At 46.5% G+C, this 26,494-nt stretch overlaps 1 protein-coding gene across 1 annotated transcript in view; it reads left to right on the top strand.

The window, feature by feature from the left end:
* IFI35 (interferon induced protein 35) overlaps nt 1-26,494 on the top strand; it is a 48,164-nt gene that overhangs the window by 5,884 nt on the left and 15,786 nt on the right. Inside the window, exons 2-4 of the mRNA XM_075278749.1 lie at nt 12,009-12,064; nt 23,066-23,137; nt 25,116-25,190. Coding sequence (XP_075134850.1) covers nt 12,047-12,064; nt 23,066-23,137; nt 25,116-25,190 — 165 coding nt within the window. The 5' untranslated portion in view covers nt 12,009-12,046. The remainder of the gene's footprint in view (nt 1-12,008; nt 12,065-23,065; nt 23,138-25,115; nt 25,191-26,494) is intronic.

Raw genomic sequence — 26,494 nt, 5'->3', positions numbered from 1 at the left:
ATCAGAAACCTGATTATAGTCTGTGAGGTCCGCAGATCTCTGTAGGTGTCTAAAATGCGCTGTTTTAGCGGGTGGACTCTCTCTTGTTCGAACCCAAATGACAGAGAGCGCAAAGCGGACCACCCGGATGGAAACCTGAATGCACATGAACATAGCCTTTGGGTGGGTTTACACTAATACTATTTAATGACCGTTGCTCTTATCCATCACAGGATGAGAGCTACATCTATTGACTGAAAGGTGCAGACGAAGACCCCTTTGTCGAGACTTCGTCTGTATTCAGGCTAGTGTATAAAACACGATGTAAGCTTTCTTCCATCATTGTTTTTTGCTTTTCTAACAGAAGAAAAAGTTCTGCATACAAGATGTTTTCTTCCTTTACAATAGTAATTAAACATGATGGAAGAAAATGTCCATACTACATTATAGTCAATGTAAACTGACAGAAACAGAGGGGGCATTGTCTGTGTCCGTTACTATACTATCTAGTCCATTCCATCCGCACCTAGCGGAAAAATAGGTGCAATGGACACAAACCATTGCAGTTTTGGAAATTGCAGTGTGTCAATTATACCTAAGGAAACGCCGGCGGTTTCCCTATAGGTATAATGAAAGCAGAAAGCCTTCAGCATAAATGCCTTAAGGTTTTTCCCACAACACTTTTTTTTTTTGCTGAGGCCAGCTACATAGGGCCTTAGCTGTAATTGGGTATTCCCACTTATTCCCGCTGATCATATGCGCTACCGCAGACCTAAGGGCCCCTTCACACGGAGTATATGCTGGCTGATTCTGAACGTGTAAATGTTCCGAATCAGCGGCGTTTAAAACAGATCCCATTGCTTTCTATGGGAGCCGGCATATGTGCGCTCCCCATAGAAATTAATGGGCTGCTTTTTTCCATTCCCCCATCAGGGAGAACCCTCATAACACTTGTAATGTAACCTGTGACAGGAGTTGACATTATGGTATCACAATAACTAGAGTTACGAGGGATTTGCTCAGTGTATATGGCGCCCCCTATAGTCCCTTGTCCTGCAACAGCTGCTACCCTATATATAGGTAATACAGTAATAAATGTATTTGCAGATATTGAAATATTGAGTGATAGCCATTACTATCATCATGGTTACAATCTAAGGAGTAATTCAGACACAAGACAAAAACCACAAACACAATACAGATATGTTTAAATGTTTTTTTGTTTTTTATTGAACAGGCAACATTGTAAATGAAAATATTACTGGCCCTTTAAATAAAAAAAAAAGGTCACAGTGACTCAGAGGTCAGGCCTGGTGGAGACTACAGAACTCGCTGCAGACCACCCTTGTCCTGCGATGAGAGCCTTTGACCTAATGATCTAACAGTGATGGAGAACCTTTTTGAGGCAGAGTGCCCAAATTGTAACCCAAAACCCAATAAATTATCACAGAGTGCCAACACGGCAATTTAACCTTTAAACTCTGTGAATCCACAATTGTGGCCCACAAATTACAGTTGTGTGAATGGGGCTTTACAGAGCTTGTACTGAAAAGTAGCAGTCTCTGCATTTGGTACTTTTGAACAATTAATGTTCACTACTTACATCGCACAGGATCTGTTTTATAGTGACCGTGCAATGTTATTACAGCCTGTACTAATATTATGTCTGCTATAAAATAGATAATGTGTGATATAAATAGTGAAGGGACCCCAACACAGTACAATCTGCCCCGCGGTGGCCCTCACACACAGTACAATCTGCTCAGCAGTGGCCCCCACACACAGTACAATCTGCCCCGCGGTGGCTCTCACACACAGTACAATCTGCCCCGCGGTGGCTCTCACACACAGTACAATCTGCCCCGCGGTGGCTCTCACACACAGTACAATCTGCCCCGCGGTGGCTCTCACACACAGTACAATCTGCCCCGCGGTGGCCCTCACACACAGTACAATCTGCCCCACGGTGGCCCTCACACACAGTACAATCTGCTCAGCAGTGGCCCCCACACACAGTATAATCTGCCCCGCGGTGGCTCTCACACACAGTACAATCTGCCCCGCGGTGGCTCTCACACACAGTACAGTCTGCCCCGCGGTGGCTCTCACACACAGTACAATCTGCCCCGCGGTGGCCCTCACACACAGTACAATCTGCCCCGCGGTGGCCCTCACACACAGTACAATCTCCCCGCGGTGGCCCTCACACACAGTACAATCTGCCCCGCGGTGGCCCTCACACACAGTACAATCTGCCCCGCGGTGGCTCTCACACACAGTACAATCTGCCCCGCGGTGGCTCTCACACACAGTACAATCTGCCCCGCGGTGGCCCTCACACACAGTACAATCTGCCCCGCGGTGGCCCTCACACACAGTACAATCTGCCCCGCGGTGGCCCTCACACACAGTACAATCTGCCCCGCGGTGGCCCTCACACACAGTACAATCTGCCCCGCAGTGGCCCACACACACAGTACAATCTGCTCAGCTGTGGTCCCCCACACACAGTATAATCTGCTCAGCTGTGGTCCCCCACACAGTACAATCTGCCCCACAGTGGCCCCCAGAAAGGATTATACCTGTATACTCCACAGTAGCCCCCTCCCCACACAGCATGAAATGGTCCACAGTAGCCCCCCTCCCCAGACAGTACACATACAAATATACTTACTTGAAGCACCGCCGGGCGTCCTCTCTCTTGTTCACTGCAGGCGCTGATGACTTACGTCAAGTGCAGCCTACACTGACAGCCAATGGACAGCCAGATGAAAGCAGCGTTTGCTCACTAACAGGGAATCATGTACCGGATTCCCCGTTAAGGTGCATTCACACTACGTAACGCCAGCGTGTATCACAGCCGTACACGCCGGCGCTACAGCAGGGCTGCCGAACACTTCCCATTCATTTCTATGGGAGCCGGCATGCGAGCGCTCCCCATAGAAATGAATGGAAAAAAGCATAGAAATGAATGGGAAGTGTTCGGCAGCCCTGCTGTAGCGCCGGCGTGTACGGCTGTGATACACGCTGGCGTTACGTAGTGTGAATGCACCCTTGGTGAGCAATCTGGGTGACCGCACGCGTGCCAGCGTAGAGTGCTCTGCGTGCCCTCTCTGGCATGTGTGCCATAGGTTCACCATCACTGATCTAGAGGAAGGAGAAACAATCCCCCAGGAGGGGCAAAAAATTCCTTCCTGACCCCAAATATGGCGATCGGATATCTCCCTGGATCATATCGCGCCTGCTGCCTTCTGCTGTATGTACATATGTATATGTGTGTGTGTATAGATCATGAGACATATTTAAAATATAGATGCATACTTGGCTCATCTTACGCTTCGTCCCCCAAATGGGGACCTGAATTCAGTGCACTGCGAGTTTTCTAGCGGTGTATTATACCACATGTACCCCGAGAACATGAGAGCTCCTCTTTAAGGATTGCATGCCTCCTATAAAGTTTACATTGGGCCATCTGAAGAAAAAAGTGTGAAGAAAAAGAGAAACCGTCACTTTTACTTCAACTATCTTAACACAATGGAATTTTTTTTATAGGATGTGAATGAATTGTCACACACAAATGCTCAGGAGTGTTTATTATTAATGGCTGCCTTATGTCTAAGTCTGTAATTCCAACAGAATAGGCTATATTCACCTAGGCCCATGGTGGCAAACTTATGGCACGTGTGGTTAGCCACCTGTGGAACAGATTACTGTGTGCCACTTTGCCGCAGATTGCACTGTGTGGAGTCCCTCTCTATTTATATCAAACAGTATCTGTTTTCTAGCAGACGTGATATTCGTACAGGCTGTAATAACATTGCACGGTCACCATAAAACAGATCCTGTGCAATGCAAATAGTGAACGTTAAATGTTCAAAATTATGCCAAATGCAAACTTTTACCTTTCAGTATAAAGATGTTTATAAAGCCCCATTCATACGACCGTATTTTGCAGGTCCATAATTGTGGATCTGTGCAATATTAAGGTTAAATTTCCGTGTTGGCACTTTGCAATTAGTGGCACTCAGTCTCTAAAAGGTTCTCACTATCACTAATCTAGGCCATGGTACCTGACTCTTTGTACCCATCAGGCACTATTACTACTGATAACCTTTACTAGTAGCCTTTGCTGCTGTCGCTACTGGTGCCATGTCAGCGCATCCATATCTTGTTCATGGCAGTGGTGAGAAAGAAAGATTATGAATGATAATCTGTTTTCCCTTAGCCCAAACAGCAGCACAACTGGGGTATTCCTGCCCCTATGAGCTGTTAGGACAGGTGGAATTTTTAATTACCTAACAGCTTTTGACCTCTATAAGAGGCCGGAAGACCTGCTCCTCCCTTGTGTTAGTAACAAGTATGATATACAGAGCAATCTATGCCAAGAGCTACACACACATACACAAAATCTGTACAATAGCACCTCTTAGGGAGGGAGCCTTGTGCTGCTGTTTGGGCTAAGGGAAAACAGATTATCATTCATAATCTTTCTTTCCCCCTACGCCCAACAGCAGCACAACTGGGGATTTAGCAAGTATTATCTCCCCTAGGGCGGGACCTCCTGGCAGGCTGATGCCAAGATAGAGTGCCCAAATGCTGTAGCATCGGCCGTACGCCAGTCCAATCTGTAGTGTTTGGCAAAAGTCAGCTGTGAGCTCCAAGAGGCTGCAGCACATATCTGCTCTAGAGAGAGGAACCGTGTCTCTGCCCATGATGTCGCCACTGATCGGGTGGCATGGGCTCGTAGGAAATCTGGAACAGGAAGATTCTGAGCCCGTAGGGAACAGCTGATAGCTTCTCTGATCCATCTAGACAGGGTTACCTTTGATGCTTTAGCGCCTCTATTGTGGCCAAACACATTAACCAGAAGATTCTCTGATCTTCGGAACGGTGCTGTACGATCCAGGTAGATACGTAGTGCTCTTACCAGATCCAGTGTGTGTAGCTTCTCCTCCTGCTCAGTGGCAGGGGAGGGAAAGAAGCCCGGTAGGGTGATCACTTGATTGGTGTTCTGAAGTGTGGGTACCTTCGGCAAGAATCCTGGGACGAACCTTAGCTGTACTCTGTCAGGAAAGAAAGTTATGAAAGGTTCGGAGGCTGCTAGAGCCTGCAATTCGCCAACCCTCTTGGCGGAAGTTATTGCCAACAGAAAGGTCACTTTAAATGACAGGTACTTCCAGTCCACTTCAGATAATGGTTCGAAGGGGGGCGCACATAGCCCTTGTAGAACCGCGGCCAGGTCCCACCTGGGGACAGGGGGCCGTACCTGGGGGCGGAGCCTGGCAGCCCCCCTAAGGAACTGTTTGACAAGAGGATCTTGTGATAACTGTGTCTCCAGGAGAGCAGATAGAGCTGACACTTGAACCTTGAGGGTGGCAGGTGCTAGTCCTCTCTCCAAGCCGTTCTGTAAGAACTCTAGGACTGCATCTCTGTCAATCTCGGAATATCCGGGCGATCCTTTGGTAGCTCTGATTGGTTGCCTCTGCTCTTGAATGGGCTAAGGTACTTAGCACTCCCTGGGACAATCCTCTGTCTGCGCGTATGGCGCGGTTAGCCTCCAGGCAGTGAGATTGAATTTGTCTAGGCCCAGGCACGGCCGACTGTTCAGTGACACCATGTTCCTGACTGGTGGAAACCTCCAGTAGTTCCCCCGACTCATAAGGATAAGGTCGGTGAACCATGCCCTTTTTGCCCAGAACGGCATGATCACTATTGCCGAAGTCTGGTCCTGCCTGAGTTTCGCCAATACCTTCGGTATCATCGGGATGGGAGGGAACACATATGCCAGTTCGAACCTCCATGGTATTGACAGGGCATCCACAGCCAAAGGGTTGTCTTCCCTGTACAGGGAGCAAAACCTTTCTACTTTGGCATTGTGTTGGGTGGCCATCAGATCCACCTCGGGGAGACCCCACCTCCTGGTCAGGTAGTGGAAGATGTCCTGGTTCAGGGACCATTCGCCTGCGGTCGGCCTGCGGTCTGCTGAGTTGATCCGCTAGGATGTTCAGGCGGCCCTGGATATGTACCGCGGCCAGCTGGGAGAGGTTTCGTTCTGCCCAGGAGAAGATCAGGTTGGTGACTTGCATGAGCGAGGGGGACCTGGTTCCTCCCTGCTTGTTGATATAGTGGACTGTCGTCAGATTGTCTGATCTTACTTTGACCGCTTTCCCTCGTAGAAGTGGTGCAAATGACAGAAGGGCTCGATGAACTGCGGTAAGCTCGCGCCAGTTGGATGAGTGCGTCCTCTCCATTCCATGTACCTTGAACCGGGGTCTCCCCCAGATGAGCTCCCCAGCCTGTGAGGGAGGCATCTGTAGTCAACAGGGTCCAGGCGGGCTGGACCGAGGACTTCCCATCTCGCAGATGGGTCCACCAGGGCAAGGTTTGCCGGGTGCTGATGGTTAACTGGATTGGCTTCTGTAAACCTGAAGGACTGTGATTCCAGACTCTCAAGATCTCGTTCTGTAGAGGGCGCATATGCCATAGGGCCCAAGGAACTGCATCTAGGGCAGCGGACATCAATCCGAGGACCTTCATCGCCGTCCTGATGGTGACCTTCCGTGTGGAAGACAAATGATGTGCCGCCCGAGCAATTTTCCTTTTGCGAGGAGAGGGTAGAGAGACCGTCATGTTGAGAGACTCTAGAATAAGTCCCAGGAACTGAACTCGTGTTGATGGCACCATCACTGACTTCTGCCAGTTTACCAGCCACCCCAGCTTGTCTAGTAGAGCTACGACGGTCTGCACCTGCGTGGTAAGAACCTCCTTTGAATGAGCCTTCAGAAGCCAGTCGTCCAGGTACGGGACTATGAATATGCCTTGAAGGCGCAGGGCGGCAGCGACCGGAGCTATGACCTTTGTGAAGGTGTGGGGGGTGGAGGATATGCCGAACGGGAGGGCTGCGAACTGGAAGTGCGCCTCTTTCCCCTGTATGTCTACGGCAATCCTTAGGAACTTTCGGTGTGCCAGAAAGATGGGTACGTGGAGGTAGGCGTCCTTCAGGTCCAGAGTGACGAAGTGATCTCCAGGGTGCATGAAAGGTAGTACTGACCTTATGGTTTCCATGCGAAACCGCAGCCTGCGGATGAAGTGATTCAGATACCTGAGATCGATGATCATACGCCACTCGCCTGATGGCTTGGGGACCAAGAAGACTGGAGAGTAGACGCCTGTGCCTTGTTCTGCGCGAGGAACCATCTCTAGCGCGGCCTTGTCCACGTACTCCTGAATCAATCTCTCCAGATGAAGTTGTTTGGGGCCCTGAAGAGGGCGGGTTCTTACCATCTTCTCTGGCGGCTGGGAAACAAAATTAATTTTATAACCTTCCTGGATCATCTGGATGACCCAGGGGTCCCGAATATTCTGCCGCCAGGCCTCCACATAGTGGGAAAGACGACCGCCCACCCCAGGGGAGGGGGGGGGAGTAGGAAGGGGGGTGTGTACTGAGAGGGAATTAGAAGGGGGCATTCTTACGGCCAGGAGATGAGCCCCGACCTCTTCCTTTCCCGGATCGCCGCTGGCCTCTGGTGCCTCTTCCTCGAAAGGAGGTACTCCGACCTTCAAGGGGCTGTGGCAGGTTCTTGCTCTTAGAGTCGGCCCAGCCTTCCATGATGTGGTCGAGCTCCCTTCCGAACAGCCGTCCGGGCTCAAAGGGGAGACCACAGAGGCTATTTTTGGAAGTAAGGTCAGCCTTCCAGGGCTTCAGCCATAGGGGTCGGCGAGCCACAGTAGCCAGTGCCATGGATCTAGCCGCCAGACGGGTCTGAAAATGGGTAGCTTCTGTCAGGTGATCCACCAACAGCGTGATGTCGGACACTGCCGCGAGGAGATCATCACGATCCACGCCGGAATCGATGTCCTTGGCCAGGGATGACAGTTCTGCGCGTAAGCCAGTTGCTACCTCATTCGCGACCATGCCCAAAGAGGCCTGGGCAGAGGCGGACGAATATACACGCCTCAAAGATCCTTCGACTCGGCGATCCATGGGGTCCCTGAGGCCCGAGCCGTCCTCTGATGGAAGGATGGAGCGCCTTGATAACCTGGCCACGGTGACGTCCACCTTTGGCGGGGGACCCCACGCCTTTAGTTGACTCTCAGAGACGGGAAAAAGTGCCTTGAAGCGTGTGGATGGCGCAAAGGATCTCTCCGGGTGCCTCCATTCGCCCTCCATCAGGCGGAGCATCTCCGAAGAGGGCCTGAAGGTACGAGACCTACGGCTAGAGCCTTCCCCGCCTTCCCGGTCTCTGATTCTTAGGGTCTTGAATACTCTGGACATTTTGTCCAGGGGAAAAATCTCCTTCTCCTCCTCCGTACTAGAAGACGACTCCACATCCCTGAGGCGCAGCTTTTCCAGAGGCGGCAGGGACAATTCGCAATCCAGCCGTGGCCTCTTGGCCAGGGAGACGGCTTCCATTCTTTTCATGGAGTCCTGGACGTACCCCTTCACCCAGGACACCATCTCTCGCATGGGAGTTGTTTCAACAGAGGGGGCCCTGCACCCCTGACAGAAGCGATATTGGGAGTCATCAGGCAGCGGCACTCTACAAGAAGCGCACGCCAGATGCTTCCTTTTGGAAGTAGCCTTCCTTCTAGGCGGAACAGTGGAGGAAGAAGAAGACATTCTGAGGAGGAAGAAAAAGGATACACTAACTACTTACTGCACTCAGAGATGCAACTCTCCAACCTCCCTCCCCCCCCCCCCCGGCCATGTCCACCAAACCTTAGTCAATGAAGACAGTTCTCCAGCACAGAAATTGACCAGGGAGCTTCACCAACTGATGTGCTTGCAACCGGAGCGACAAGCACTAACTGAAGCTCTAAGGGGACTTAAATAGGCCCAAGGGGTAGGGGCTACAACGGAGCCAGAATCTCATGAAAAAAAAAAGGGGAGGGGAGAAGACAGGGGGAGGGGGATCTGACCCAGGTATGGTCCCCAGGACCGGGGGACCCCCCTCCCGAACTACCGTGCAATGCTCGTGTCTAGGGGTTGTTCTCTTCCCGTCCGCCGCGAGACCCGCGCACTGCGCATGTGCGGCGGACCCTGTTAGACGGCGGACCGGAGGAACCTGAGAAAGGTTCCTAGGTCTAGCGTTCCTAGGGGAAAGCCCCGACCCGGCGCCCCAGTCGGACAGGAGCGTGCACGAGCCGGCAGGGTCCCCGCCGGGAGAAGGGGACCTCTGCTGAAAAAAGAGGATGTCCAGAAAAAGATCTTCTGCTGTCAGGTACCGGTGGGGGAGAGTAGTGGACCCCTATAGGAGGTCAGAACATCTGCTCCCCCCTGACCACCTGTCCTGTCCCACAGGACAGAAAAAAACACAAGGGAGGAGCAGGTCTTCCGGCCTCTTATAGAGGTCAAAAGCTGTTAGGTAATTAAAAATTCCACCTGTCCTAACAGCTCATAGGGGCAGGAATACCCCAGTTGTGCTGCTGTTGGGCGTAGGGGGAAAGAGACTATAAGGCAGGGGCGCCATGTGGCATAAACACAGAATTTGTGCCACAATGGAAAACCCGTGGCAAAGAACACTGCATTTCATATTGCCTGCAAAGTGGAAGGGATTCTGATCAATCCCATCCACACATTGCAGAAAAAAATCTGCAGCGGAAGAGCTGTTTTTGTTTTTTTAAATCGTAGCATGTCAATTATACCTATGGAAATAATAGCGTTTTCCGTATAGGTATAATAGGGGCAGAAAGTCCGCAGAGGAAAACTCTGGACTTTCTGTGAAAATTGCTGACAAAAAAACACGAGTTTCCATTGTGGTCCTTACTGCAGTGTTGTTTGGCTGCGGCTCGGTACATGGGTCCTTTGCAAAAATGGTGCCCAAATTCCTAGCCATCCTGGACACTTTTGCTGATGACATCTCATGGCATGGCTGATATATATATATATATATATATATATATATATATATATATATATATATATATATATATATACGCTCCAGCATTTTGAGTTAACATCTGGTTGTGTTTTTTTTCCATAGCTGTAATTTTCCTTCCCTCTGTCTATGCGGCAGTAGTCCTGTGCTATTATCATCTCTAGAATCTCTATTTGTAGATATAGGACCGCACCCTTTAAGCTTGGTTTGCTTCCAGGTTTCTGGCACAGCCTATCAGCAGTCCTACAATAGAGCTCTGTGGAGTCCTATTGTTTACCAGGGACAAACATCTGACAATTGTAGTAGGTTAATGGAATAACTAGAGCTAAACATACACAGAAATGCCAGCTGATCCCACCACTTTCAGAGGAATCTGCTGACCATATAATGTGTAGGGGGCAGCACGACTGCCAGGGATACAAGGTTTGGGTGTGCTGGAGCTTAGTATTCTTCATCATTTGTTCCTCCAGAGGATAGCTTTACTATAGGTGTCTGATCACTTCTTTCTGTAGAAGATGGTGGTCAATGACTGGTAAATGTCTCGCTGATATTCAGTGCACATATTGATCCGCAGAGAAATGTTTTGGATGAGGTTATTGTCTATTTTAATACATGCTGTATTGCTAATGCCTTTTTTTTTTTTTTTAGGTACAGTATTAATTGTCATAGCCTGTAAAACATGGATGCCAGGGCCACTAAGGTCTCCTGCACACGACTGTAGTTTGTGTCTGGACATATATATTTCTAGGGCCCATACACATGGCCATAGGTTTTGTGTCCGTGCTATATACAAAGATGCAAATCATAAAGCATGCCCCATTTTTGCTTACATTTGCCACCCAGACGAGTATAGGGGATCACACAAGTTTCTTTTGTGAATCTGTGTTTGCAGATGATATACTGACATGGTTTTTGCATGTTTTCGCTATGGTTGAATGCAAGAGGCCTAACTGCTAAGATCCCACCACCATTCCTGGGCCATAAGTGTGTGCTCACTATCAAAATTCTTATATATATATATATATATATATATATATATATATATATATATATATATATATATATATATATATATATATATATACTGGACCACTAGATCACCTGAGTCCTGGTTCACATCTGTGTTGGTAATCCATTCGGAGGAGTCCACATGAGGACACCCCCCCCCCCTCCCTGAACGGACTTCCAAACGCATTGGCAATCGGTGAGCAGTGAAAGCACACGGACCCCATAGACTATAATGGGGTCCGTGTGCTTTCCGCACAGTCTCCGCACGAGTCATGCGGACAGGAAAGTAGATCGTGAACTACTTTTCTGTCCGAATGTTCTGTGTGGAGGCCGTGCGCAAAGCACAAGGACCCCATTATAATCTGTGGGGTCTGTGTGCTTTCACTGCTCAACAATGCGTTCGGTAGTCCGTTCGGGGTTGTCCCCATGCAGATTTCCCCGAACGGATTACTGACACAGATGTGAACCAGGCCTTAGGGTTCTATATCCGGATATTGGGGGGGCATTTATAATCCCATCTACACCAGTGCAAGGCCATTCCTTGCGCTCTGTGAGTGGAAAGGGCGGGCTGCGATACTTCACCTAATATATTCATTTGAAATCTTTCTGGCCTGATCAAATAACAAAAGACATTTTGACCAATACTGACCAAAATATACAAGATCATACTAACATTTCGTGAAAATGTGTGCGCAGGTAAACTATAGCTTAAGCAGGTCATACATATTAGATGTGTATCAGCTGAACCCGCTGATTTCAGTGAGTTCTGCCAAAGTGTGCATGGTAGTTTGGTATGACCGCTGTCAGCCAAATAAGTTTTCATTAAGTTTCTTAATGAAAAAAAGGACTTTTCTCTCCTACAATTTCAGGTGGAAAATCGGCATACCCCATTATAGTCTATGAGGACTTCGGGTCTCCATGGGTAACTGCAGTTTAAGAGGATAAGGTTTTCGTCTTTTAGATCCCCAAGCAAACCGCAAAACTTAAATCTAATTGCTAGTGTGAACCCAAAATGTAGTGCATAACCTAAGAAAGCAATATATAGATATAAAGATATGGTATTTAAAGTTTTGTGGGTTTTTTTTACATTTATGTAAGCAAACATTTTAATGATTTTCCTAATATTCTGATTTCTGCTTTCAGATTACAGATATCATAGCTGTCAGACGGAAGATACTAAGATGGCATCCAAAAATGAGGTAAAATAAAAGACACACTGATAACCTTTTGGCACATTATGTGATCCTAAGGCCAGGGCCCAACGGGACATAAACGTCACAATTTGCCCGCAGTGGAGACGCTGTGGGAAAAATTGCTGTGTTTTACAGTGCAAGCAAAGGGGATGGGATTCACGCGAATCCCATGCCCACTTTGCGGAAGAAATCACAGCGTGTCAATTATATCTACGGAAACGCTGGCGGCTTTCCCGTAGATATAATGGGAAGAGAAAGTCCACAGAGGAAAACTCTGTGATCTTTCTCTTCAAGGCACTGCGGAAAGAATCGCAATGCGATCATGCAGCGGTTCTTTCCGCATCGCATACGACCCGTGGGGCCTTGGCCTAAAATTATTTGCATGTGAAAATGGCAGCAAATTGTTTCCCTCTGGAGCACTGGAGAAGGTTGGTAATTTGTAGGTGAATTGACTCTGTGAGGCAGACCTTTGAAGGATTGGGGATCAGTGAGTAAATGTCAGCCATTACCTGTTGAAATAATCTAATAGGAAGTGGGCGATTTTATAGAAAAAAGTCATAAGCCATTATGCAGCAATTGCGTGGGCTACATTATGGCCAAATCTGTCCCTAGCAGCCATACTGCTCTGGTGGGGGCTTATTTACCTAGATAACAAAGGTATATTGAAATTCAGCATGCCTGATCCTGTTTCTCCCTGACGTACTCTTAATGAAAAACAGTCAAACATCTAATACACAAGTCAGACGGTCTCATGAAAAACAATAGGCTGCTTAAACTGGCCTTCTATCTAATGGGTATGGGGGCTTCCTAACAATGCAGAACCTAGGCAGATGAAGTTGGGGGTGAAAGGAGTGGACATGTTGAGTGTTTGGCCAATAACTATTGAACAAGCATTGGCAATCTAATGGGGTCAATTTGTTAAGACTGGTGTTTCGTATGCCAGTTTTGATAAACTGCCCAACTGGCGCAAGGACTGAAAAATTTATGAAGAGGCTGCGGCCTCCTTATAAATCTGTCAGAGGTCCTGGCGCCAGAATGTAAACCTACGCCGGGTAGGAACTGGTGTAGATTTCCATTATAACTCACTGTAGGAAACTGGCATGAGTTCTAATAAATTAGGTGCAGAAAGTACCAAATGTGCGCCTCTATATCATCCCTCTATGATGGTTTTCTGGTATAGAAGGAATGATGAATTCTCCCAAAGTGTCTTGGTCTGTCAAGGGTGGTGTTCAAGTCTAAGGCCCCACGTTGCTGAAACGCAGTGTTTTGCATATAGGTATAATAGGGGCAGAAAGTGTACGAAAATGCAATGTAAAACGCTGCAAAAAAACCCCAATGTGATTCCACAACGGTCTTTTCTGCAGATTTTTTGGCTGCAACTCTCTACATGGGGTCTTGGCCTAAAAGTCTGAAAGCAGGGTGAAGTAAAATTGCTGTCTGGTCCACCCCAGGGAGCTGGTATTTCCTGCTCCTGCAGGCGCTATCACATGTAATGTCTAGCTTTTTAAGTGAGTACTGTTCCGTCATTCATTGGTATATAGTCAGGGTGTAGGGTGGTGAAACTAATTTTCACCTGTATGGTAGACGAGAGTATTTCTATTGGACATGCAAAGTCACATCTTTGACATGCCAGGGCAGGAAAAAACAGCATTGAATGCAAATCCAGTAAGTGAGAGGTGAGCTCCAGGGCATTCCTGTCTAGATAATAGATCAGCGCCTTGGAGCAAGCCTGATGCTGATTCCAGTTAATCTCATTTACTTAAAGGTACTTCAATAGATTTAAGACAAGTTTACCACTATAAGATTTACATATAAGCCAGCTGATAGCTTTACCTCTAGTATAAGCCATGCTGAGACATCCAACCTTTTAGATTATCAGAATGTTATACAGAAGTATAGAATTACTTGAAATGCCAAAAAATCTAACATAAAATATGTTACTATTACATTACCAATTTCTTTAGGCTAGGTTCACATGGTGAAAAATTCCTCTTTGTTTTCCACCGCCGTATTCAGCACTGTATTGGCTTTCCGTTGTGGGTTTCCTCAGCTGGTTAGGCATGGATGAATGGACCAAGGCTGCAGAATCCAAGATCCAGCAGGACGCTGGGAGATAGATACTGGGGGGTGATCTGCCACGTGGCTAAAACCACTCCCAAATCCATGGCAGATTCTTGTGTGTGAACGTTTCTTTAGGGAGCTTTCACACGGAGTAAATGTGCATGTATTTTTGCAAAATACACGTGTAATAATAAGACTCCCATTGACTTCAATGACATTTTACAGGCGTATTTTTACATGTGTTAAAAATATCATTGAAGTCAATGGGAGTCTTATTTTTACACGTGTATTTTGCAAAAATACACGCGCGTTTACTCCTTGTGAAGGCTACTTTAGTTGTTATTTCTGCTCAGTATTTCTTAAATTCTAGATTTTTTTTTTTGTTTCTGTGCTTCGGAATTTCTAATATTTTGTACCATACAAATAACATAGGGTTTGTCCATATGAACAACAAATGAAAATATTTCACTGCATATAAAGTGACAACATATTCTGCAGTGAGTGGGTCACCAGTGTGAGGAAATGGGGTTAAAGGTTGCATAGGTGGAGCAGCTGGTATAGGGATCAGTATGCTGTCAGTGTGACACAGCTGTTGTCTAGTAAGTCTCGGTCATAATTCACACTATCAGGCTGAGTTACTGAAAGTATAGATCGGCTTTACTGCCCCCACAGCAAAGATTTAGTTTGTTGCCCTAGCCCTGTATTTAAATTCCCTAGCCAAGATGGAGTAGCTTACAAACACACTTCTTGCGCCAAACACCCTTCCCCCCCACAGTCTATTTCTTATACCTCATATGCATGACTCTGCTTTTCCCAGTTAGCACACTGAGCCATTCATTCCTATGGCCACATACACGGTCCCATGTATGGCGCAGTGAGCCGGGTGCATTTTTTTATGACTTGAGAGAATGGGGCCAAGGACGCACGCTGGCACACTATTATCCATGTTTCGTTTGGACAAAGCCTGGCGATGCACACACTTTCATGTGGATGTTGTCTTACCTGGATTTACACTATAATGAGATAAAATGTAACTATTTATACTAATAAATGCTATAAATCTAAATGGGAAATTATAGTTATAGAAAATGATCAGACCCGGTGACCTACTGGATCAGTCCCAGGTGTAAAAGAAGCCATTCCAATGAATATTAGAAAATAGCTATCCATGAACATGTAGTGTTATACAAAAATAGAAAAACGTCTTCTGTGTGTTATTCTGTACATTAAGTGGCATCAATATCATTAACACAAAGATCGCTGTTTTGCCCTTCAGCAGTATAAATTATCTATATATATATCTATATATCTATATATATATATATATATATATATATATATATATATATATATATATATATATATATTTTTTTTTTTTTTGCAGCAGAGCATCACATTTACAACAACTTTGGAGTCACAATGTGATCCAGGGACGTGACTACCAGGGTAGCAGTGGTAGTGGCTGCCACAGGGCCCGGGACGTCGGTCGGAGTCTTAGGCGTAGGTCGCCACAGGGCCCCACCATTCCTAGTTACGCCACTGATGTGATCCCATTTACTTACATTACTTCTGATGTTGTAGAGCAGGGGTAGGGAACCTTTGGCTCTCCAGCTGCTGTGAAACTACAACTCCCAGCATGCTCCATTCACTTCCATGGGAGTTCCCAGAACAGCAGAGCCAGTATGCATGCTGGGAGTTGTAGTTTTGCAACAGCTGGAGAGCCGTACGTTCCCTACCCCTGTTGTAGAGCATCAAACGATCTTTGGTTGTGCAATTTGTGTGGCCACCAAAATTATTGTGTCAATAATTAGTCAATTAAATGTGTCAAAAGTCAATTAAACTATGAGTGACGCTACATTCAGACAACCTGAGGTGTGAAAAACCTCTATTTTTAACGCCCTTATGGCACCCAAGTACACCAAATCTCCCATGCATTGGACTTGAGCTATATTTTGATGGTCCGTCAAAATGTGAATAGTTCCCATCACTTTTAGAGATGAGCAAATACTATTCGAAACGGTAATTCGATTAGCACGCTCCCATAGGAATGAATGGACGCAGCCGGCGCCAGCTGCTTAACCCCCTGCACGCCGGCCGCTCCCATTCATTCCTATGGGAGCGTGCTATTTAGAAACTGCTGTTTCGAATAGTATTCGCTCATCTTGTCATCTGAATGTTAGTGTTTAGCTGGCCCGTTGGCTGTAACATAACATGTGCAAACTTGGCCAAGCACACTTGTACAGGAGAGTCAAGTAATATGGCTGACAGCTGAAAGAACATTAGGCCGACCACTATCTAATGTGTATAACCCGCTTTATATCTGTAATGCTGAGGTCAGGGGGACGTACAAACATCAACTACCATCAAATCTATGGTCCCAGGGATGCAATGCAAAAATGTAGAAGCACTGAGCAAACACAGACCTTGTAGGGAAGCATCAACCTAGTTTGCTTAAGCCAAATTCTTGAAATACCAGCTTTCTGTCTATGGTTAACCATCTCATGGATGCTGGTGATGATGTCAACTCATTACTAGACAAAGCGAAAGCCCCAACAACAAACCTGGTGGAGGTGTAGGCGTCCTCCTGTCAGACAAGTGCTCATTTGCCCCTATCCAGGCGCTACCTGCCCTCACCCCCCCATCCTTTGAAGTGCACGCTGTTCGTATCTACTCACCCTCCAACCTCCAACTGGCCGTCATATATCGACCGCCGGGACCTACCGCTGCCTTTATCGACCACTTCACCACCTGGCTTACACACTTCCTATCCACAGACACCCCCAACATCATCATGGGTGACTTCAACATCCCCATTAACACAGACCACCCCTCCGCCTCCAGTCTCCTATCCCTCACCGCCTCCTTTGGTCTCTCCCAATGGTCCTCCTCTGCCTTCCACATAAAGGGGGCACACTAGACCTAATATTCACCTGCCTCTGCTCCATATGCAACCTCTCTAACTCTCCATCCACGCTCTCTGACCACAACCTGCTGACATTCTCTGCCCTCTCCTCTCCAATAGACACCCCAACCTCTAAACCAACACGCCCCCGCAGGAACCTCAACCGGCTTGACACCTGCACCCTCTCAGACTCTCTCCTACCACTCGCTGACATATCCTCACTCCAGGACACAGATGCCGCTGCTGCCTTCTATAACAACACCATTACCTCAGCCCTTGATTCTGTGGCCCCCTACACATACACCAGAGCTCGACCGATCAATAGACAACCCTGGCACACTGACCTGACTAAAAAACTGAGATGTGCCTCGCGGGTTGCAGAACGCCTCTGGAAGAAAAGCCACTCCCAGGAGGATTTCCTCAGGTACAAAGAAGCAGTTCTCTCATTTAAGAACGCACTCACCTGTGCAAAGCAGGTCTACTTCACCACACTCATATCTGCACTCTCTCGCAACCCCAAACAGCTCTTCTCCACCTTCAACTCCCTTCTCCGTCCTCCCGCCCCCCCCTCCGACATCACTTATCTCAGCTGACGACTTTGCCGCTTACTTTAAAACTAAAATTGACACCATCAGAGACAGTCTCACCCTACTCCCCCGACAACCCCTCTACCCAACTACTTACTGTTCCTCATCCCTGACCTGTTTCTCCTCCATAACTGACGAAAAACTGTCCTCCCTAATATCCAAATCCCACCTCACCTCCTGCGTGCTCGACCCGATCCAGTCACACCTCATCCCCAAACTCGCTGAAGTCATTACTCCAGCCCTAACCCATCTTTTCAATCTATCCCTAACCAATGGATCCTTTCCCTCAGCCTTCAAGCACGCCACTGTCACTCCTATACTTAAGAAACCGTCCCTCGACCCGTCCTCTCCTGCCAACTATCGTCCTATCTCACTGCTCCCGTACGCCTCAAAACTTCTTGAGCAGCATGTCCACTCCGAACTCTCCTTCTATCTCTCGTCCAACCTGCTCTTTGACAGACTTCAGTCAGGCTTCAGACCCCGGCACTCCACTGAAACTGCCCTAACAAAAGTCACCAATGACCTGCTAACCGCCAAAGCCAAGCGCCACTACTCTGTCCTCCTCCTCCTCGACCTCTCCTCTGCCTTTGACACAGTTGACCACTCCCTCCTGTTAGAAATTCTCTCATCCCTTGGTATCTCAGACCTGGCCCATTCCTGGATCTCCTCATACCTCACCGACCGCACATTCAGCGTCTCCCACTCGCACACCACCTCCTCACCACGCCCTCTCTCTGTAGGTGTCCCCCAGGGCTCCGTCCTAGGACCCCTCCTGTTCTCCATCTACACCCTTGGCCTGGGCCAACTCATAGAATCTCATGGCTTTCAGTACCACTGCTATGCCGATGACACCCAAATCTACATCTCTGGACCAGACATTACCTCCCTGCTGGCCAGAGTTCCAGATTGTCTAGCGGCCGTAGCCTCCTTCCTCTCCTCCCGCTTTCTCAAACTCAACATGGAGAAAACAGAGTTTATCATCTTCAGCCCATCCTGTATGGCCCCTCCACCTGACCCATCTATCAAAGTTAATGGAACCACAATTACCCCTGTCCCACAGGCCCGATGCCTTGGGGTAACCCTGGACTCTGACCTATCCTTCAAGCCACATATTCAAGCCCTCAACACCTCCTGCCGCCTCCAGCTCAAGAACATCCACCGAATTCGCCCCTTCCTCACCCAGGAAACTACCAAGATGCTTGTCCAGGCCCTCATAATCTCCTGCCTAGACTACTGCAACACCCTTCTCCATGGACTCCCAGCAAACACCCTCGCCCCCCTCCAGTCCACCTTAAACTGCGCTGCTCGCTTAATCCACCTCACACCCCGATCTTCATCGGCTGCTCCCCTCTGCCAGTCCCTCCACTGGCTACCTATAGCCCAGCGAATTGAGTTCAAGCTACTAACACTAACATACAAAGCCATCCACATCCTGTCCCCTCCATATATCTCTGACCTAATCTCACGCTACCTACCCACACGTAACCTCAGATCCTCCAATGATCTCCTACTCCGCTCTCATCCGCTCCTCACACAACCGTCTCCAAGATTTCTCTCGTGTATCCCCCATACTCTGGAACTCCTTACCACGACACATAAGACTGACCCCCACAATCACAGGCTTCAAGAAGGCCCTGAAGACTCACCTATTCAGGAAGGCCTACAACCTCCAATAACACTATCACCGCACCCCCATCTGTACAGTCTCCCCCTCTCCTTCTGTCTCTACCCCCCTTCCCTCATAGATTGTAAGCCCTCGCGGGCAGGGCCCTCTACCCCACTGTGCCAGTCGGTCATTGTTAGCATTATATCTACCTGTATATTCTGTGTATTGTATGTAACCCCCAAATGTAAAGCACCATGGAATTAATGGTGCTATATAAATAAATAATAATAATAATAATTAGTATATGATCTGGTGAGCTTAAAGGAAAACATAGGTCAAAGAGAGAGTGGTGATTATTCCTTCCCCAATCACCTTCTGATGGTTACCAGCACTTCGGTAGCGCAGATCCAGCTAGCACTCACCTCTAGTGATGGGACCTGATGGATCACCTATATCGATTATTCATTATAGCAGTGATTCTTATTCTTATTACCATGGAGAACCGCAAAAAAATATATCCACTCCCAGCAAACCCCTATTCTCATTTTTACCTTATTGAGGCTTGGTGTATGGCAGGGTAAAGTATTACTTGGGGCCCGTACACACGATGTAACGCGGCGTTGATTCTGACACGTAAACTTGTGTCAGAGTCATTGCTTCAAAACAGAATCCCATTGACTTCAATGGGTTCCGTTTAACGCACGAAACACATTGAAATCAATGGGTTAAAAAGCCTTCCATTGATTTCAATGTGTAGCGTGTAAGACGGAACTCATTGAAGTCAATGGGATTCTGTTTTGAAGCACTGACTCTGACACGAGTTTACATGTCAGAATGAGCACCGGATTACATTGTGTGCACGGGCCCTAAATCTTATCTTCTGCCAGGTTAGATGCTGCCATACCTGTGTAGTGGATGGGTTCAGTGCACTATTCCACCACAGTGGTTGTTTCCACGATAGACATCCCATAAAAAAAAAACAACATCTGTGGCCTTAGCCATAGTAGCCTTCTTACTTAAATAAATAAATATAATTTGGAAATCAGAATTCTTACATTCGCTATTCTTACAGATACTCAAAGCTCAGAGAGTATTATGGAGTTGGTGAGTAATTATACAAGCACAAGCGGTATCCAGCACCAACGCGTTGTTTTTTCTTAAAACTTAGCCTTTATTTTCAATGGTTAAAAACCATACATCATGGAGAAGTTTAAATTCTTATGATCACATCAGGAGATAACTGATGCGTTTCGAGGACATATGATCCTCTTAGTCGTAGGCTACGACTAAGAGGATCATATGTCCTCGAAACGCGTCAGTTATCATCTCCTGATGTGATCATAAGAATTTAAACTTCTCCATGATGTATGGTTTTTAACCATTGAAAATAAAGGCTAAGTTTTAAGAAAAAACAACGCGTTGGTGCTGGATACCGCTTGTGCTTGTATAATTACTCACACCGTTGGAGTTTCTGGATTCGGGGATCCGCGATTGTTTGTGGACACTACACCTTATTAAGTCTATGGGACATTTTCGTCTGAATTGAGTGAGTGGGCTGTGATTTCCCTTTCCCTGTACCCTTTTCAGTTGTTATGGAGTTGGTGGCTGCCATACAGGCATTCATCCCCCGATGTCCACAAGGATCAGTTGTTTGTACAGGCAGTCAGTTTATCTATCGGTATATTTTTGGCATGTGGGAGAAAAGACGCAAAAACATGGAGAGAACATACAAACTCCATGCAGATATTGGACCCGAGTATTACAAGTCAGCAATGCTAACCACTGAGCCACCAGGACAACATTTCCTAGCACTAAAGGGGTTTTTCAGCCAATTAAAAATTTGTGTCATTGGGATGCAATTGGGATTAAAAAAAAAAAAAAGAAACTAAAAAAAAAAAAAGCTTATAATTAATTAATTTATTTTGCTTGCTCTTACAGATCTTCTGCCATTCCAGTGCTGCCCAGTCCCCCATGCGTTCCATTTCTTCTATCACAACGAATCAAAAAATTCCTGGGAACACCCGCTCACTGCCTGCTTCGATAACCTGCCTTATCCAGAAAATGGCACAATGGGTACTCCCAATTATTTTCTGCTGTGTTTGGAGGTGGAAATGGAGCGTAGCAGGGACCCAGACATCATTGGGACAGCTGACTGGTAAATGGGTATAAAACCTTTTATTATTTTAACTATTTGTTAGACCATTGGCAACAATTTTTATACAGCTGGAAATCCTCTTTATGGCCAAGGCTCCATGTTGCAGAAAAGCTACTTTTTTTTGAGACAATAGTTCAGAGTGGCTCGAAAAGGAATGAGAAATATAAAGGAAACACATACTTTTCCCTTCTATTAAATCCACTCCTGGCTTTGGCTCAAAAAACACAGCAAAATCTGCAACATAAGAAGCTACGTTTCCACAACGTGGGGCCTTAGCCTAAGGGTGAGTTCACACTGGGTTTTTTGGTCAGGATTTTGAGGCCGTATCCACCTCAAAATCCTGACCAAAAAGACGGCTCCCATTGAAATCTATGGGAGCCGGTCAGGTCTTTTTTTCCAGGTGCTGTTTGTTCTGGCTCCCGGAAAAAACAACAGACATGCTCATTCCTCAGGCCGAGTCGCCTCGAGGGCGTGCTCATTCTTCAGGCCTCACGAAACGGCCTGAAGACACTCCCTCCTCCCAACTAGGCCCATTCATTAGGCCTAATCCGGAACCTGAGGCTGGATCAGAAAACGCTGTGTGAACTTACCCTTAGGGTGCATTCAGACTACGTAACGCCGGGCGTGTATGAGAGCCGTACACGCCGGCATTACGGCAGACTGCCGAACACTTCCCATTCACTTCAATGGGAGCGCTCGTAACAGCGGCGTTTACGAGCGCTCCCATTGAAGTGAATGGGAAGTGTTCGGCAGTCTGCCGTAATGCCGGCGGGTACGGCTCTCATACACGCCTGGCGTTACGTAGTCTGAATGCACCCTAAGACTGAGACAGCACATTGCAGAAAAGCTGCTTTTTTTGTTGCAGATTTTACAATATAAGGGTGCATTCACACTACGTTTCCTGAAGCTTATTCTGAACGTAAAACACGTTCAGAATAAGCGGCGTATAAAGCAGCTCCATTCATTTCTATGGGAGCCGGCATACGAGCGCTCTCCATAGAAATGAATGGGCTGCTTCTTTCACTGCGAGCAGTCCCATTGAAGTGAATGGGAAGTGTCGGCGTATACGGCAAGCTCTGCTCATGCCGAGCCGTACACGCGGGCACTTCCCATTCACTTCAATGGGACTGCTCGCAGTGAAAAAAGCAGCCCATTCATTTCTATGGAGAGCGCTCGTATGCCGGCTCCCATAGAAATGAATGGAGCTGCTTTATACGCCGCTTATTCTGAACGTGTTTTACGTTCAGAATAAGCTTCAGGAAACGTAGTGTGAATGCACCCTAAAGGGGCAAAATGGTGCTGTTTATGGCGCCAAACTTATAGCGCGTAAAAAAGTGTCCCATTGATTTCAATGGGTGCCGCTCGCATGTAGAACAAAAGCGAGCGGCACCCATTGAAATCAATGGGACGCTTTTTTTACGCGCGGTAAATTCGGCACTGTAAACAATGCCATTTTGCTCCGTGTGGATGGACCCTAATACTTTCTACTCAATTCACTCTTGTCTTTGACTCAAAAAAAAAAAAAAAAAAAAAAGGCAGCAAAATCTGCAGCAAAAAACAGCTTTTCCGCAACATGGGACCTTGGCCTAAGACCATCTACATACAAAGCTGACTGACAATATTGGAATATAATTCGGCTCAGTGTGTGGACTCCCATCATCATTTGCTATTTGGTTACACACATCTCATTTAATAGATAACCTCTGATGGAGGCGCCCCAGTCAAGCTCAAGATAACACTTCGCACTCAAAGCCCTAGCCTGACGCAGGTATTACGCTTAAATGAACGCTCAGTGGGGAAAGTCCTAACATTTGCCTGATTGTATAACCGCAGTGGTGTAACTATAGTGGGTGGAGATGTAGCACTTGTACCTGGTAGCAGGCTTCTAAGGGACCAAAGGCCTCAGACATTGTTATTAAGGGTGAAACATTGTAGATTGAGACCCTTGTAAAAAAAAAAAAATGTTGCATTGGGGTTCAGGAGCTTCATGCTATACCCATGTGTAGCTTATGGAATCAGACATGACCAGTTTGGAAGGCCACCAAGATGATCATGTGGTGTTTGTGGGCCAAACATCTATCATAAGTATGAAAGATCTACTGGATGAAAAATTCAAACATGGCCGACTTCCCAACAGATGATCACGGCCTGTCATTGGTCAATTAAAATGATTGTTGTAGTTGGATGTCCTCACTGAATAATTGTATTGTCTGAAACTGTCCATTTGAATCCACTTTATCTTATATGTACGAGCACTTTCTGATCTCATTCATTTGTATTCTGAGACTGCTTTAGTATTCCCATTATGATGGTTGCCTCTCAGTGGGCCAGCCCATGCTCCATAGTCCCTGAACGCTAGTGTGACCACGGCCTGCAAATGTATCCACAACCCTCTTTCTCATATATTATGCTAGCATGGGTGGCCCATGTAGAGCCAGTCCTTCTGACCTTGACCCTGTTGAATATCAAGCTGGATATAGATAGGAAGATGTACTTATATTACAAGTCATGACCCTAGTCACGAGCATACATAGAGCATAGGCTAGGTTCACACTAGCTCGGTCTCTCCATTCTCTGCTCCGGTCCATCATTACGTGCGTAATACATTGAAAGCAATAGGGGAAAAAAGCCTCCCATTGATTTCAATGGGGAGCGCACGTACGCTGGCTCCTGTTCAAGTCAATGGGAGCTGCTTTTTACACGCTCATTCTGAACGTGTTTTTACGTTCAGAATGAGTGCAGCGTAACTCCGTGTGAAGGAGCCCTAATGGTGTCCATTTTAGAACTGAAACTGGTGGAAGAAAAGTCCTCCGTGCAGGACTTTTTCCTCTGCCAAATTTTGGCAGACATTGTAATGGAAAATTTACCACAGATGTGAACTAGGCCATACATGGATGTTTAAGACAATGAGTATTGTTCTACGTGATCCTTACTGCTCATATATTCCATGTGATTGTCTCTTAAAAAAAAAAATATCCCAACCAGGGGTGTAGCTGTAGCAGGAGCAGTCACTACCGTGCCCTAAACCTTGAGGGGGTCCCTCTGACACATAAAATATACAACTGTTGTAAATGGCACAAGCTAGGTACTGATTTTGCATCAGGGCTTAGGAACTTCTAGATAGGTCTCTGATTCCAATGAAAGATTCCTCAGAGAGTTAACTACTGTCTATCCACACTGTGCCCTTGTACATGTCATGTAATGTACGTAATGTACATAATGTCCGTTCAAGTGAGTGGGCACTCAGTACTACCTAAGGCAGGGGCTGGAAGGTTTTGGCACTTCAGCTGCTGTGAAACTACAACTCCCAGCATGCTCGTCACTTCAGTTGGAGTTGCAGTACAGCAGAGCAAGTGTGTAAGCTGGGAATTGTAGTTCCACAACACCTGATGTGCCTTTGACTGCCTAATCCTAACCTAGGGCTTACAGATAAGGTCCACGTTTAATTTCTCATGCTTGAAAAGTCGTCATTTCCAGTAACTTTAAAGGGAACCTGGCAGGCTTATAAAGCTATACCCCAGTCCTTAGGGACCAGTAGGTGGTTTAGTGCCCCAAATCACCCAGACAGATTTCCTTAAATGATTATATATTGTTATATTAGTATTAATCTTGTATGCTAAACTAAACCATAGCTTCATGTTAGCAACAATGCAAAAGGAAAGCGAAGCATTAGCAATTGCAGTAAGATGTTATAACTCACATATGCATACTCAGAAGCATTGACATAACTGTCTCCTCCATTCTAGGAAGAATTTATACACGTCGGCGATGAGAAAAGTAGTGAAGAAGCCGCCTTAAGAAAGGAGATTGAGATGTACAAGGTTAGTGGCTCTTACCTGAACATACAGTATTTGCTTTCTGTATTGGTTTGGAGGTTTCTGGGTTATTGTGGTTTCTATAATGCCAAGATGGTACTCAAAGGGGTTCTGGCTAATCCCATCCACACACTGCAAACAAAACCGTGGAAAAGCTGCGATTTCAAAAACGCTCACGTTTCTGAAAATCTCAGCATGTCAATTATACCTAAACACTGGCGTTTTCTGTATTGATATAATAGGGGGAGAAACTCCGTGGACTGTCTGAAGATGCGATGCGTTTCCGCCTAGTGTTTTTTAGCTGCGGTTCGCTACATGGGGCCTTGGCCTTAATGGCCCATATATATATATATATATATATATATATATATATATATATATATATATATATACACACACACACACACACACACACACACACACACACACACACACACACACACACACCTTCTCCAGTGAGGCTATCAACAATTTGAGTTGCAACACCTACTTGTGACATTCATAGCTTCACGATGGTTGGCTGATGTCATTGTATAACACAGAACTAGATCCCTTGCCAATTTGCTTTCAAAATAACACTGAATTTACTGACAATTCTGCCTCAAAATAAATGATTTAAGGATATTATACAAAGTATTAATATTGTATAAGTAGATACAGTTTGTTACATATTTTCAGAAGATTTCTATCACTAGTTTTCTTTTGTGAATTTGAGGATCTTTATGGCTTCTGTCTGCCTATAGCTGTCAGCCATTTGTGAAGGAGTCTGCGTTGGAGCAAGAATCTAACTGTGGAATGATAGACGTCAGTCAATGGCTTGGCTTACTGACATCACAGTTTCGCTAGAAAGTTTGGACATGTTCCTTACTGTGTGTAAGCAGATAGCGCAGTCACTCACACACAATGCCACAGCTTGGGGCCACAATGTGAGAACACTGTTGTGTAAACCTTGCACAATCACATAGGAGCTACTTGTGGTACACATTACCTAATAGGGCAGCATCCAATGCATCCACCCCCACCTCCATTCATGGCCTTATTGCCCTAACCTGTAAACACACTGAAGATACCATTTCCTGCCTGGAGTCCTGATGGAAAATAATAATTCCAGGAATACTCTTATCCTTTAAGGCTGGCTGGAACCTTCAGTATGGTGTTATCCTGCTCACGGAGCGTTTGGCATAGAGCAGTTGTCATATCGAGCATGTTACAGCATTCCCAGATATGAGGCATTGCTTACATTCCTTACTTAAGCACTAGTGATAACCGAAAACAGAAACTGCCCTATATAAAGACAATGCCAACACCCC

Source organism: Leptodactylus fuscus, chromosome 6 (assembly GCF_031893055.1).
Source record: "Leptodactylus fuscus isolate aLepFus1 chromosome 6, aLepFus1.hap2, whole genome shotgun sequence".
Lineage (NCBI taxonomy): Eukaryota > Metazoa > Chordata > Amphibia > Anura > Leptodactylidae > Leptodactylus > Leptodactylus fuscus.
The sequence above is the reverse complement of the archived record's forward strand: the minus strand, read 5'-3'. Positions and strand labels throughout refer to the sequence as shown.